The 15,171-nt window shown below is 42.0% G+C and overlaps 1 protein-coding gene across 4 annotated transcripts in view; it reads left to right on the top strand.

Annotated features, from left to right (window-relative positions):
* Positions 1 to 15,171, top strand: part of LOC138749255 (syntaxin-1A-like) — a 323,823-nt gene that overhangs the window by 95,183 nt on the left and 213,469 nt on the right. For all 4 annotated transcript variants that reach the window (XM_069910420.1, XM_069910418.1, XM_069910421.1 and 1 more), the window contains exon 2: positions 8,137 to 8,214. In XM_069910420.1, coding sequence (XP_069766521.1) covers positions 8,137 to 8,214 — 78 coding nt within the window. The remainder of the gene's footprint in view (positions 1 to 8,136; positions 8,215 to 15,171) is intronic.

The raw sequence follows: 15,171 nt of genomic DNA, 5'->3' as shown, positions 1-15,171 counted from the left end.
TGCATATAATAGTCTCAGTTTATTCATATCTTGACATTTTTACGTAGCACCCAATAATTTATTTTGACATCTGCAAAAACAGTGAAAATGAGGAATATCAATATATAAGTGAGTAAGGTAAGCGTACTAATTAGCATTCTTGATGAATGATGTGCATTCTCTTTTACTTCGCTGCAATTTATTTCATTGTGAAACTAATTCAGGTATTTGATGAGATCATTTTGGATAATGACTTCAGGTGTTCGAGCTTGCGAAGCCTCCCAAAAACTGCTTCCCATACACCATGGAGTCAGATTCTGTGATTGAGCAAGGGTGTCCAAATGGATTGGAGATTACTTGTTTGGAGTTCAACTTCTGTATTACAGTTCACTGGCAGCAGTGGAATAAAGTCTTCACTTCTGCAGGAGATCAATTGTTTATGCAAGGCTGTGGCCAGAATGTGACATTCTATTTAACAGGGGAAATGCTGGCATCCACATCTGCAGGGGTTGATAGGAGAGGAGAGCATTCACTAGGGAAGACTTGCAGTGATTGGCACTGTTAAGCCCCAAATGCTTCAGTTCTATTTATTTTTTTCTATAAAACAGTGCATCTGCCACTCCCATCAATAACTCAAACACTTGGTCTAGACCACCTACTTTTCATTTAATGGCCTGTTTGAACATATTTACCCAGTGGAGAGAACTGTTGCCCTCTGACACAATCTCACCATAGCTGATGCTACCATGGCTCTCTACTTGTGGCTCTGCAAACCGTGATCCATCAGTTTGAATTCCATCTAACTTCTAAACCCAAATATGGAGGTGCTGTGGTGTTTGATAGCACATGTCCAGTAAAGATGCAAACTCAAAGACTCAGCTCTGATGGAACATTCTTGACAACAAAGAATGGCAATAACTATTCTTCGAGGAGTCGAGGGGCAGATACAGTTTAATCATGGAAACAGATATTCCGGATGATTAATGTGACCTTGTCCATTTATGTTGAAATCTTCACAATATGACCTTTCTCTGAGATGTAGGTTATAGTGGCAAGATCCAAGTAATGACATCTTCATTCATCAGAGATGCTGATGTGCATTGTATCACCATGGTCTTGGCCTTTGCAGTTAGTAATTTTACAATCTATGGTGTTTGCTTTAGTTTTCTCCTTTAAATTATGAGTTCTCTTTTTCTGCTATGTCCCAGGAATGTCAAAGGTTGGTGTGCATCCTGTGTTTGCTCTTTATTTTGTGAGGGTGATCATTATATCATGGAAGGATGTTGTATCATGAGATAAGATTAAGCCATTTTAGGACTGAACTATGGTTGTGGGAGGGGGAGTAAGGAAGTATCCAGAAAGGAGTAAGAATCCCAGGAGACGCATGGGACTGGAATAAAATGTTAAATGCAATGTGGAGGAACATAACAAATCAAACAGCATCAGTGGGATGAAAGAATGGTTGACATTTTGCATCCAAACCTTTCAAGACTGAGAAAGTGGAGGAGAAACGTGCAGAGAGTTGGAGGAGTAGGCCAGGGGCCCGTGTGGGATTGGTGGACCAGAAAAAGCGCAGAGAGGCAGAAGATTGGTAAATGCCATACAAAGGATGAGAGTGAGACAAAGAAAGACAATGGCTTGGGTAGAGGAAGATTAGTCATTCTCCTCCCGCCCTGACCTCTTTACACATTTCCCATCCACATTTTCAATAGAGGGTTCCAAGCTGAAATGTCAACCATTCTTCTTTTTCTCCTACTAACGCTGCTTGACTCGCGGAGTTCCTCTTGCGGATTGTGTTTAGCGACAAACTTGTGAGGCTGTGATGCAGTGGAATGGGGGAGCATGGGAAGGACGACGCACGACACTGCAGCATGGAGGTGAACCTGAATAGCGTGCTGGCTCCAGATAAGGGTGCTGCACATCTATGGCTGGTCTTCTAAGCAACTTGATCATAATTTGACAAATACAGGTTTCTTCTTGCATTCTTGGAGATCCACATCTTTCAGCCTCTTTACTGAAGCCAATAAAATATTAAATGAATTGAGCATTATCTTTGACCCTTCTGACTCCTTATGTTAATGTCTGTGTCTCATAATGAGGAAGTAGAAAAAACCAGTGTTTACCACCAGGTCATCTCTTTCTTTCTCTCTAACTTCTACTTCCCTTTGAAATTCTTAACAATTACCCTGGTTCACTCACTCTGATATTAATCATTTGGTCTCCGTCTCTCTCTCCAAAATCCCATTTTGCATTGATCTATAGGCACCCTGAAGGGACAATATTAATCTATGTATGGTGAAATGAGACAGCTTCTGGCACTCTACTTGTAATCGCCACCATGCATGTAATCCCCATTCATTTATGTATTCAGTCAATAACTGCCTTGATTTAAATTGGGGAATATTTATGTTGGTTCATTTAATCTTTTCCTGTCATGGTTTTCATTTAGTGACGGTGGTTTTTGATTATTTTCAGCAGTATGAGGTGCCTCCATGATGTTTGGGACAAAGACACTTTTTTTTCTCTATTTGCCCCGTGCTTCACCGTTTCAAATTTGTAACCAAACAATTCTTGTGATTAAAGTGTATATTCCAGATTTTATTTAAGGTTATTTGTATACATTTTGGTTTGATCATGTAGAAATGACAGCTCTTTAATTAGTCATTTCTAATTCCCCTTTTCTGGACACTATAATGTTTGGGTCATTTGGCTTCACCGGTATTTGCGAGAACTTGGGTATGTTTTATTGCTTCATTGGTGCAGGAATAAGTGAGCAAGGTTGGCTTCTAAGCTTTTGATCACCTTTGGAGTCTATGGTTGCCATTTTTTTTTTCAACATGAGGATTGGAGATGTGCCAACGAAAGTCAGAGGCTGAAAAACAAGAATGAAACAGTAAGAGACATCACCCAAAACTTAGCATGACCAAATCAACAGTTTTGAACATCATTAAGAAGCGGACTGGTGAGCTTAGTAATTGTAAAGGGACTGGTGCATCAAGGAAGACCCTCCACTGCTGATGACGGAAGAGTTCTCATCATAATGAAGAAAAAAACCCCTTAAAGCCTGGCAGACAGATCAGAAGCACTCTTCAGGAGACGGGTGTGGATGTGTCGATGACTAGTGTCCACAGAAGACTTAATGAACAGAAATACAGAGGTTACGCTGCAAGATGTTAGCCACAGAAACAGGATGGCCAGATTAAAGAATTGTTCAAGAGCCTGCAGAATTCTGTAAAAAGGTCTTGTGGACAGATGAGACCAGTTTAACCTGCATCAGAGTGATGGCAAGAGTGGAGGTATAACTGCCCAAGATCCAAAGCATACCACCTTATCTGAGTGGTGGGGGCGTTGCGGCCTGGGCGTTGCGGCCTGGGCGTTGCGGCCTGGGCGTTGCGGCCTGGGCGTTGCGGCCTGGGCGTTGCGGCCTGGGCGTTGCGGCCTGGGCGTTGCGGCCTGGGCGTTGCGGCCTGGGCGTTGCGGCCTGGGCGTTGCGGCCTGGGCGTTGCGGCCTGGGCGTTGCGGCCTGGGCGTTGCGGCCTGGGCGTTGCGGCCTGGGCGTTGCGGCCTGGGCGTTGCGGCCTGGGCGTTGCGGCCTGGGCGTTGCGGCCTGGGCGTTGCGGCCTGGGCGTTGCGGCCTGGGCGTTGCGGCCTGGGCGTTGCGGCCTGGGCGTTGCGGCCTGGGCGTTGCGGCCTGGGCGTTGCGGCCTGGGCGTTGCGGCCTGGGCGTTGCGGCCTGGGCGTTGCGGCCTGGGCGTTGCGGCCTGGGCGTTGCGGCCTGGGCGTTGCGGCCTGGGCGTTGCGGCCTGGGCGTTGCGGCCTGGGCGTTGCGGCCTGGGCGTTGCGGCCTGGGCGTTGCGGCCTGGGCGTTGCGGCCTGGGCGTTGCGGCCTGGGCGTTGCGGCCTGGGCGTTGCGGCCTGGGCGTTGCGGCCTGGGCGTTGCGGCCTGGGCGTTGCGGCCTGGGCGTTGCGGCCTGGGCGTTGCGGCCTGGGCGTTGCGGCCTGGGCGTTGCGGCCTGGGCGTTGCGGCCTGGGCGTTGCGGCCTGGGCGTATCTTCATTGATGTTAACAGCTGATGGCAGTAACAAAATGAATTATGAGGTGTATAGAAACATCTGCTCAAGTTTGAGGAAGTCCGTCCAAACTCATTGGACAGTGCTTCTTCTTACAAGACAATGATACCATGCACACTAAAGCAACAATGAAGGTTTCCAAAGGTTAAAAACAGCAAAATTCTCATGGCCTCTTCGATCACACAATCTAAATCAAATTGAGCATGCCTTCCATATGCTGGAATATGCAGACTAGAAGGGCCTAATGGCCCATTTCCGTGCTGTAATTGTTATGTTTTAAAGTCTTGTAAATTCAACCAGTCATCGCATGCAAGGGATATGCAACAAAAATTACTTTAATATACTATGTCCCAAATGTTATGGTGCCCTGAAATGAGTGCATTAATGTGTATTTAAAAAAAGTGATGCAATTTCTACATGGTCAAATCAAAATGTACAAATACTCTTGAATTGTTTAATTGCAAATATAAAACTGTGGAACATAGGGGAAAATAGAGGTAAACAGTGTATTTTCCCCCCCAAACATTATGGAGGGCACTGTATAGCAGATTAACTTATTCATCAGTAAATTTTATATGATTCTATGTCAGTGGTTGATTACATTGAATGAATTAAGTGTCCAGAGCTCCAGATGTGTATATTTGCAATATGACTGTTTGAAGGATACATCAGCCAAGCAACATGCAAAATGTGGATTGTGAATGCTGTGTTCTTTATTTTCTGGGATGTTTCAATATCTGCATTGCAATTGATCTTGCACTTTCAAATGAAAATTTCCCAAGTAGCTAACTTGGTCCTGCTGCAGATTAATTTGCAGCTTGTTTTAAATCCGAATGGCCTGATGATGATGGATGATGCAATTAACCTCGATCCTGTAACAAGTTTGCTGTTTGTGATCTTACTGGCCAGATAGTCTGATGCAAAAGAGACCAATAGCTACAGTCAGTTTTCAGGAATGCATTCATCACTTTGACTGGGAAGGTTTCAAGATTTATTGTTTGCAAAAGCAACATTTCCTTCCCAATGAACCAGTCGTGAACTAAGGTCATTTTTTTGGGCAATCAATTCAATAATATCACTAAAATCTACATGACTTAATTGAATTGTTTTTCATCAGTGGTATCAAGATACAGTGAAAACCTTTATTTTTTTGTGCTATCTTGGGAAGTTAACTCATACTCGGTAATGCAATAATTAAATACAAGTGCAGGGTGTCGTGTAAAAGTAAGAATGAGTCCAGGGGATTGTTTTATAAAGATGAAGAGCGTGGTATAGAGAACATTGCAGATCTGCTGGATCTTGTCCATTCTGGCACTGAGGCACAAACAGGCTGTGAACAGATACGGAGACAGAGCAGGATTTGGGGATAAAGATGGATGATATTTTGAAAAGCAGGCCACCTAAATAATGCCTAGTAAGAGAAAATATAAATGTGGAAATGCGTTTAATAATTCCAGTAATGAGGTTACTGGGTTTTCTGAAATAATTGAGCTGACTGGAAATAATAATAATATATAATAATGCCTAGTAAGAGGAGATTTAAATGTGGAAATGCAAGTTTAATAATCCCAGTAATGAGGTTACTGGGTTTTCTGAAATTATTGAGCTGACTGGAAAGAATTAATATAAATACTTGATAAAAAGTGATATCATGGACTGAGATCTGTAGTTAAATTAAACTGGGAAGGAGGTGAATGTTGTCCTGGGGCAGACGACAAAGCTAGTGTGACCACCTACAATGTAAGGTCTAAGGCTGCCTCTCGTGTTGGAGGGTGACATGCTTTACCTCCTGTTCTAGGCTGACTTGTAAAATCCACAAACTCCACATTTGGAACAAGGAGTGCTTGACAGAATTTGAGGGAGGTACGATATATGAACAGGTGTTCCGACACGATTCAGACATGACCGCTCTAAACGCTGATTCTCCATTTCAAGCAGTCTTGGGCCAGAGCTTCCCAAGAGTCGGTGCAGATATTGAATTTTTTGTGTCAAGGAGGCTTTGACCATGTTTGTTAATCTTTTCCTCTGTCAACCTGCTAATTTCTTCCCTTGACACAGCTGAGAGTAGAGGGTGTGCTTTGGGAGTCTGATTGGGATAGCAGTGAAACTGACTGAGAGTCATTAGGGCCTCAATACTGGCAATGTTGAAAATGGCCTTTATAGAGGCACTGATTTTATAAACCTGAAGGATCATTGACCCATTTAAATTTATCGTAAGCAATGTCTGCTTGAGTGTGTTTGTGATAATCATGCACGCAAGATTAAAGTTTGATGTGCATAGGGTCCTACTCTTCTGCCTATCAGAATGTGAGATTTTTTTACTGGACTGCAGTTGTCGATTACAGATTTAGGGTCACTGTCTGCTGCATGAATGGCCTTCCCCCTTATCAATAATGGTCAGCAACTCTTGACCAGCACCCTAAGGTTCCTTACTGTTGACACAGCTGAATTCTAGCGTGGGTATATTTTAAATTTAGACGTGCAGCATGGTAACAGGCCATTTCAGCCTACGAGCCCTTGCCACCCAATTGACCTACACCCCCCCCACCCCCGGTAGGTTTTGAACAGGGGGTAAAACCAATACCCCCAGGGAAAACCCACGCAGAACCTACCAACTCCTTCCAGACAACGTGGGATTCGAACACTGGCCCTGATCGTTGGCACTCTAATGGTGTTGCGCTAACATCTATGCCAACCATGTCCCACTGCCTCCATATCTTTCCTCCTGGCTTTATTGCCTTGACAATATTCAGAAAGCTCAAGCGTTTCCTTAATATCAAGCTCCCATGCCTATTTATGTGGCATTGATGAACAATTCTTCCCTCAAAACCGAGCTAGAAAATTGGCAAGTGCATTTCTCTCTAAAGCTTATATGGAGAATTCTGTACAATTGCTGCCTTAATAACATCGAATAAAGTTATTAGTGTTACTCTGTGCTTTACCAGTAATTAACCTTTCATTATAATGACTGTACACTTTGTTATAATCCTGTAATCTTTGTAATTTAATAACATGAATTAAAATTCACTGTCATCTGTTAGCCATTGTGTACGCTCATGTTGAACCTGTGACAATAACCTTTGTAAAATACCTTCTTGGATACTCCTTCAGGATTGAGGATGACTTGCTTTAACATTAGGTTCTCAGGTGATTGAAGAGGCTAACGTGGGACCTGCAGTTTCTGTCACAAGGCGGTGGGAGAGGGGCAGCTGGTTTTTCACAAAGTGGCCAGTGGAGAGTTTGTGATGTAGTGTGTGCTGACCACAATCTATGCTGGACTGGTATATTGCCAGCAAATACTCTTGATGCTCTCGATGCCATTCCCAAACACCATTATGTGTGAGCATGGTCTCTGAATCTCCACAAGCCAGCGAGGAGTAATAAACAAATGGAAGAGATTTTATTCTGCAATCTTGTTTCTAGCTTTGGTGGGGTGGTGGAGGTGGGGGGGGGGGGGGTGGGGTAGGAGGAGGAGAAATTCATAACCATGATAACCATCAAAAGACATTTGAAAATGTATATGGGTAGGAAGGGCTTAGAAGAATGTGGACTAACTGCTGCCAAATGTTTGTTTTAGACAAGTTTGGCCGAAAGGCCTGTTTTATGCTGTATGAATCAAGTGTTTAAAAGTCTCAATGTAACCAAACAGTTTATTAATTCTGTTATTTCTTCTATCCTTAGTTTTGTGTCCCTCAAAATTGGAACATTTTGACTCATTAAATAGGTCACTCCTCCTAGATTATGTCTTATTTTTCATTACAACTCCACTCAAAGAATTGATTTATGATTGACTTGCATGTTCAGATTAATGGGGATGTGGCAACTGGGCACCAGCCCCCAGGGTTTGAATCTGGTGCTGTCTGTAAGGAGTTTGTACCTTCTTTCCGTGTCTATGTGGAATTCTTCTGTAGGCTCTGGTTTCTCTCCCACTCTTCAGAAATGCACCAGGGGTTTTAGGCCATTTGGATGTAATTGGGCGTCACAGGCTCATAGGCCAAAAGGGCCTGTTACCATGCTGTATGTTGAAATTTAAAATTTGAGTTTTGGGGCTGCTACATTGCAGTGACAATTATTCTTTATTTTACAGGCAAAGGACAGCGATGACGACGATGAAGTCAGCGTTAACGTGGACAGGGACCACTTCATGGATGAATTCTTTGAGCAGGTGAAATTATGATTTGAATCAAAGATCTTAAAAAAACCCTCTGATTAAAGTAGAATTTCATACACAGCCTGTAAAGAATAATATAATTCATATGCATGCATAATTGAATATATATTGGTGATGGTTCTCCTCTAAGGCAGAAGAGCTCATGGTACTTTTGTGGACTTGGCCTCTTGTCACTCCGAATTTAACTCCACAAATGTGATGTTTCCCATTTTGGCAGGTTAAGCCAAGGCAGGACTTGCCTAGTGAATGGTGGGGCCCCAGAGAGCACTGTGGACCAGAGAGGCTTGTGGAGGCAGGGATATAGTTCCATGAAAATGATGACACAGATGGGCATGGGTGGTGCAGATGACATTTGGAATGCTTGCCTTCATCAGTCAGGACATTGAGCAGAAGAGCAGGGACATCATGTTACAACTGTACGTGACACTGGTGAGACCACAGGACTGTGCGCACTTTTGGTCAACAGGAAAAATATCATTGAGCTGCAGAAAAAGTTCAAGAGAATGTTGCTGGGGCTGTTGGTTTGAAATCTAAGGGCAGACTGCGACTTTCCTTCCTGGAGTATAGGAGGCTTCGGGGACACTTGTAGATGCTTATAAAATCATGAGGGGCATCCTAGATAAAACAAATTTTCCTCATGGTAGGAAAATTAAAACCAGAGGGCATAAATTGGTGAAGGGCACCTGAGAGGCAACTTCTTCACCCAGAAGGTGGTGTGTAAATGGAATGAGATGCCAGAGTAAATGGTAAAGGTGGGGACAATTTTAACATTTAAAAGCCATTTAGACAGGTACATGATGGGAAAAACCTGGAGGGATACAAGCTAAATGTGGGCAAATGGATTGGTTGACATCGACAGGTTGGGCTGAAGAGCCTGTTGCCATGCTATTAAATTTGATGACTCTGATCTTTGGGTAGGGGAGCTCTGTTTGCAGATATGCACTCTGTATGCTTGAAGAATATGGGTCAACTCTACCTTTTTACGATGTAACAAAAAAGCAAGAATGCAGGAAGGGTCTAATTGAGAAGGTCCTCTCACCACCAGTGAGTCTTGGGATATGTTGGTGAGTTCTGGTGGTGAAGCATTTTTCCAAATGGTTTTGAAAGTATGCTTGAGGAAACCATCCCACACCACTCATCGTGTCCTCCTTCCACTATGTCATGCTGACTACTGCCTGATTCATGAGGTTTCAGGCCTGAAAACAAATTTCCACAGATGGAGCAGCAATTCCAACTTAATGAGACATTGCCAAATATCGAGGGTAGGCCTATCCTTCACAACATGGGGAACACGCCACACCTCAGTAATGTAGTTTCACTTGGTGCTTGCGTACTGCAGTTCTGTACACAGCTTGATGAAGCCACAAAGGTAGCCATCAGGACAATAGAGAAGTTGCAATGCTTTTCTGGGAAATTGAGCATCATAACTCATCAGAGATATTCCATCTTGAACCCCAGATTAAACATCCACTGGCTCTCGTGGCTACCACTCAAGCTACCGACAGAAACACCATGAGCTATGTACCTGATGACCAGGTTCTTGCCATTGAGAGAAAGTGGACTTCATGTTTCCTTTTAACCTTGTCTATCCACTCTGGCCAACTTTTGTTCCCTCCAGACTGGATCCTTGGAAACCATGTAATCAGACTTGAAGGTGAAGAGGACGATGAGCATGACCTCATTCCTTCTGCTGTTTATTCTGGCCCTTAATGACAACTCAAACTTCCTTCTCACTGGACTGATCTTGGATCTGAGCAGGAGATGGTGATGCTGTCTGAGTACAGGGAGGCTTAGATTAAATGCCCCCACAGCCTGGCCTCATTGTCCTTCTGATGCCTCCATCCTTCCTGGTGGCCTCTACATCGGAGAAAATGGGTGCAGATTGGGAGATGGCTTCACTGAGTATCTTTGCTCTGTCTGCACCAATGACAGAGATCTCCCAATAGCCAACCATTTCAGTTCTGTGTCACACTTGCATATCTACCTATGGATTTGCGTACTGTCCCACCAAGACCACCTGCAAATTGGAGGAACAACACCTGATTTTCCATCTGGGCACTCTCCAGCCAGATGGCATTAACATCAACTTTTCCAGTTTCTGCTCTCCTCTACCCCCTTCCTCTTTCCAGATCCCCTTCTCTGGATCACTACTGTCTCCTCCCTCCCTTCTCCACCTATCACCTCCTGCCTTTGCGATCACTCCACCCCGGTACTCTTTTGTTCGGAGGCCTGCCGAGATTTTTCCATACCTTGATGAAGGACTCAAGCCCAAAATGTCGGTTATGTATTTTCACCTTTGCTATATAAAGGACGCTGCTTGACCTGCTGAGTTTCTCCAGCATCGTGTGTTTTGACTTCACCCACAGTGTCTGGAGATTTTCGTGTTTTATTTCTTGATGGATTTGGTAAAGGGTTCAATACAGCACACAAATGTCTAGATTTACCAAAGCAACTGCAAGGTCAGAATTATGTTTAGTTTTGCTTGCTTGTATGTACTTGGGAAAGGATTTTACTCAAATTCTGTGGCCAAGTGATGGCACAGTCCTGTTAATGGATTTTGATTAGTAGACTTAGCCAATACTGATTAAACTTAAAAAAAATAAAGAGAATCAAGAGAAGATTCACAGTGTTTTGTCCAGTATGGGAGAGTCTAAAACTAAAAGGCATAGACTTAAGGTGAGGGGAGAAAAGTTTAAAAGAGACCTGAGGGTTAATTTTACCTGATAGAAGATGGTGCATATATGTCAAGTTGACAGAGGAAGTGGTCAAGGTGGGTACAGTTACAGCACTTAAAAGATATTTGGACAGAAACACAAATTGGAAATGGTGGAAGGGATAATTTGGGCCAAGTGCGGGCAAATAGGACTGGCTCAGAGAGACGATTTGTTCATCATGAACAGGCTGGGCTGAAAGGCCTGTTTCCACTGCTGTGACTCTGATTAAAACCAATTCGGTTCAAGCAAGGAATCTGCCGACAAATGGTGAAGCAGCCAGCACCTCCCCAACTGCTTCCTGTGGGTTGAGGTACTGGTGCTTCATGTGGAGGGCTAAATCTGGCACTCTCATCTCTTCACGATGCCATCCTGTCAACTCCCGAGACCTTTTTGGAAGAGGATGCTCTGCAAAATCTACTTTTTTTTTCCTCCCAAGGTAATGCTTGTCTTGGTCTGAAAATGCAGAAATACTGGTAGTAGAAACTCAGTTTAGAGAATCTTTTGCATGGTCGATAAGGACATGTCTATTTAGTGCTGAGATGGTGAGAGATTCTTTTAGTAAATCTCTGAAATTTTCCAGCTCTTAAATGTTAATTTCATTTAAATCTCAGATTATTAGAGACTAAGAGAATTCCACAGAAATCAAACAGCAAGTAGACTCTGCCCTGGAGCAGTTGTGCCCTCATTGAATAGCAGATCAGACTTTTGGGAATCTGGCTTCATCCTGGTTTTGTTTCTTCTGTTCTCAAGATGCTCTTTCTGGCTTCTCTCAAAGTTCTGAACTGTAGTCATTTCCATTGGGAAAGTGATGGTAATTGAAAATGACTTTAGCGAAACCATTGACAAGGTCCCACCTGGTTGGCTAGTTCTTGGTCTTTCTTCTCGGGTAGAGGGAGTCGAAAACTCGAGTGCATAAATTTAATTTGAGAGCAGAAAAATTTAGAAGGTATCTTTTGAACATAAAGCCTGATGAAATGTGCTGTCAGACAGAGTAGTTGAGGCAAGTACACATGCAATATTTAAAAGACGTTACAGCTCTTAATGATTGGGACAGATTGGGCATTCAATGTTTCAAAGACCTTTTATTCAAAATAATTTTGCTCTTCTGAACACTTGGTGGTAAAATTTTACTTGTAAAGATCACATTTTTTTTAGATGTGTACAAGAATGTTTGTTCAATCTCAGATCCCTGACTTTCTGCATATTCCCGAGGCAACTTTCTCATAAAGGTTCAATATCTTGTAGCAATTTACTTGATTTACTTGGTTAAGATCAAGAGAGTCTGGGAGCAGGATTTGAATCTTTCATTCTCTGATGAGGTTTGGGATTCCATTTGTAATTTGATTAATACGGCCTCCCTTTGCGCACAACATTGCTTATTGCAATTTAAAGTGGTCCATAGAGTACATGCGTCTAAAGTTAAATTAGCTCATTTTCATTCTGATATAAATCCTCTGTCACAAATGTAAAATAGTTGGCCTTCTTTGATTCACATGTTTTGGACTTGCCCTAGTTTAGAAAGATTGTGAAAGATATTTTTCAAACCTTGTGGATAATTCTTAAGGTTAAGTTAGAACCTTGCCCTTTTATTGCTCTATTCTAGTGGTTCCCAACCTTTTACTTTCCACTCACATACCACTTTAAGTATTCCCTATGCCATAAGTGTTCTGTGATTAGTAAGTGATTGCTTAAGGTGGTCTGTGAGTAGGAAGGGAAGATTGAGAATCACTGCTCTAGACCCAATTATTACTGAAATATTTTGCTTGAGGAAAATTGTCATTGGCCCATTTCCTTTGGAGTTACGAAACTGTGCACATAACAAATCAATTTGGAATGATTAAAACAGTGGTTTTCAAACTTTTTCTTTCCACCCACATACCACCTGAAGCAATCCCTTATTAATCACAGAGTACTTCTGGCATAGTGAATACTTAGTGGTATATGAGTGGAAAGTAAAAGGTTGGGAACCACTTCTCTATTCAGATCATTTCAAGATGACGTTTTACTGACTTCAACTCAAAACCGAATTTTATCGTTTAGTTCATTGATAGCCAGATGTGTAATTTTGATTAGATGGAAAGACAACTCTCGCACTCTTGGTGATATTATGTCTTTAAGTTTAGAAAAATTTAGTTATGCCATTAAAGAGTCAAATATTAATTCCCTAAAGACATGGCACCCTTTTATGGATCACTACCACAATCTAAAGTTTTAAGATTGTTTATAAGATTCATTGCCATGCTGTCTGTGTGACCTTTCCAGGTCACTTGATACCCACGTGTTAGTTTTTTTTTGTTCCAACCTTGTATAGTGGTCGGGGTTTTGAATTAATTTGTATTTCAATATATAATTGTATTGTTTAATTTTTGTATTATTGCAAACTTCAATAAAAATATCTTAAAGAAATATTAAAAAAGACATTTAGACAGTTACGTGGATAGTAGGGGTTTAGATAGATATGGGTAAATGAAAGCAAATGGGACAAGCTTGGGTAGACAACTTGGTCAGCATTAACACGTTGGGTCTGTTTCTGTACTGAAAAATCTGATTCCCTCAGAAAGATCCAGGAGGAGAAAGGAGCACAAAAAAATTAAGTAATTTTAAACTTGTGGAATCAACTCATTTACAAAAGTCCTCTGTGATTGTTTTTAATGGTTTGTGATATCCCAACATTAGCCAATTGTCTCCAGATTAGGACGTAGACAAATGATGGTTTAATTTGTTCAAAGCTCAAAAGTGCTGTAGAAACTCAACGAATCGCGCAATGTTCCTTCTGAGGAGGCCACAACTAGATGTAGTAAATAAGATGCCCAAGTGAAGTGTTGATTCGCTTGGTAGGGGCCCCATATGGTGGTGTGGGCATGTGTAGCATCACTAGGGAAGGTACCAAGGGAGTGATTAGTAGGAAGGGATGAGTGGAAGAGGGAGTCACGGAGACTGGTTTAATTTGTGCTCAGCACCAACGTTCTCATTCTCTGAAACGCTTACTGAGCAGAGATCTAGTATAATAGAATTCTTCACAATTTTCCATTTGAATCTGTCTGATTTACTCCAATTAATTGGGTGTACTAGAATGAGGAAATCTAGCCTCGGGCAAGATGTTTCTGTCTCAGTACATCCTCAAAGTGGGTGTGGGCCTGAGCTAATCTGAAATTCTCATCTCCACTCAAGTAAGCTCTAATGTGAACCCTAGAGTCAACTTGTTCCAAAGGAATAAAAATATTCCTGTTCTTACAGAAAGATTAGTGTTTTATTTATATTTTAATTCTGAAATAAAGGCTTGCATAGAAGCAGATACCTGTGTCCCATTGATCATCTCCAACCTGTCATGAAGAAGATTTGAAAACAGAATATTTTGCCAAGACTATTTTCAATATTATTAGAATGTTAAACCATGTTGGAGAATCTCCTCTTTCTCTCACTTCCTCTTCTAAACGATGATAACATCTATTAAGAATGTTTGGCTAGAAACACAATTTGAATTGCTCATAAATAAACGTTCATTTATGTTTACTGCAGCGTAACCAGTGGTAAAACCTTTATTTCTAGGCACTTAAAGGTATGGCTTGGTTACTGGCCAGATTTCACTTTTTGTTCAATTTCATTAATACATTATTTTTAAATTGTAATCTATTTGATCCACTTGACAAAATTACATTTCCTCAGTAGTGCTGAGCAGAGATTTCTTAATGTTTGAATTTGCAAGAACGTAAGGTGGGGGGGGGAGGTGAAATACATTTCTTTAATAAAAGAAAGCCCTTTTACTATAGTGAATAGTGTATTACTCTCTGACATGAATACATTGTATCAATATAGCCATAATGGAATGGACATAATCTATTCGATTCAAAAAATTATATTCAAGCACACATTTTCCAGGTCCTGCAGTCTTTCTTTCCCCTCCCCCCCCTCACCCCACATTTGAGGTTCCAAGATGACCAGCAGATGCCTGAAACTGCAGATGCTACCAAACCTTTATTTTTTTTAAAAAGTTGCCAATTCCCAGAGCTGCTTAACGTCCACAATATATTCTGTAAAATTGGGCATTTTGCAATGTGGACATTGTGCAAACACCATGTATGCTTAGCAAAGCTATGTGGGATAATGTAATGTACCTGTAAACTTTTTATTTGCAAGTAGGGGTTGGTGTGGGAAGAGAGCGGGCAGTGGGAGACTGATACAGGCCTATGGGGAGAAAGTGGGACATTCAAATCAGTTTTGGACCACAGTTGACCGC

The sequence above is a fragment of the Narcine bancroftii genome, chromosome 14 (genome assembly GCF_036971445.1).
Source record: "Narcine bancroftii isolate sNarBan1 chromosome 14, sNarBan1.hap1, whole genome shotgun sequence".
In the NCBI taxonomy this organism is placed as follows: domain Eukaryota; kingdom Metazoa; phylum Chordata; class Chondrichthyes; order Torpediniformes; family Narcinidae; genus Narcine; species Narcine bancroftii.
Note: the sequence above shows the minus strand (reverse complement) of the source record. Positions and strands in the feature narration are given on the sequence as shown.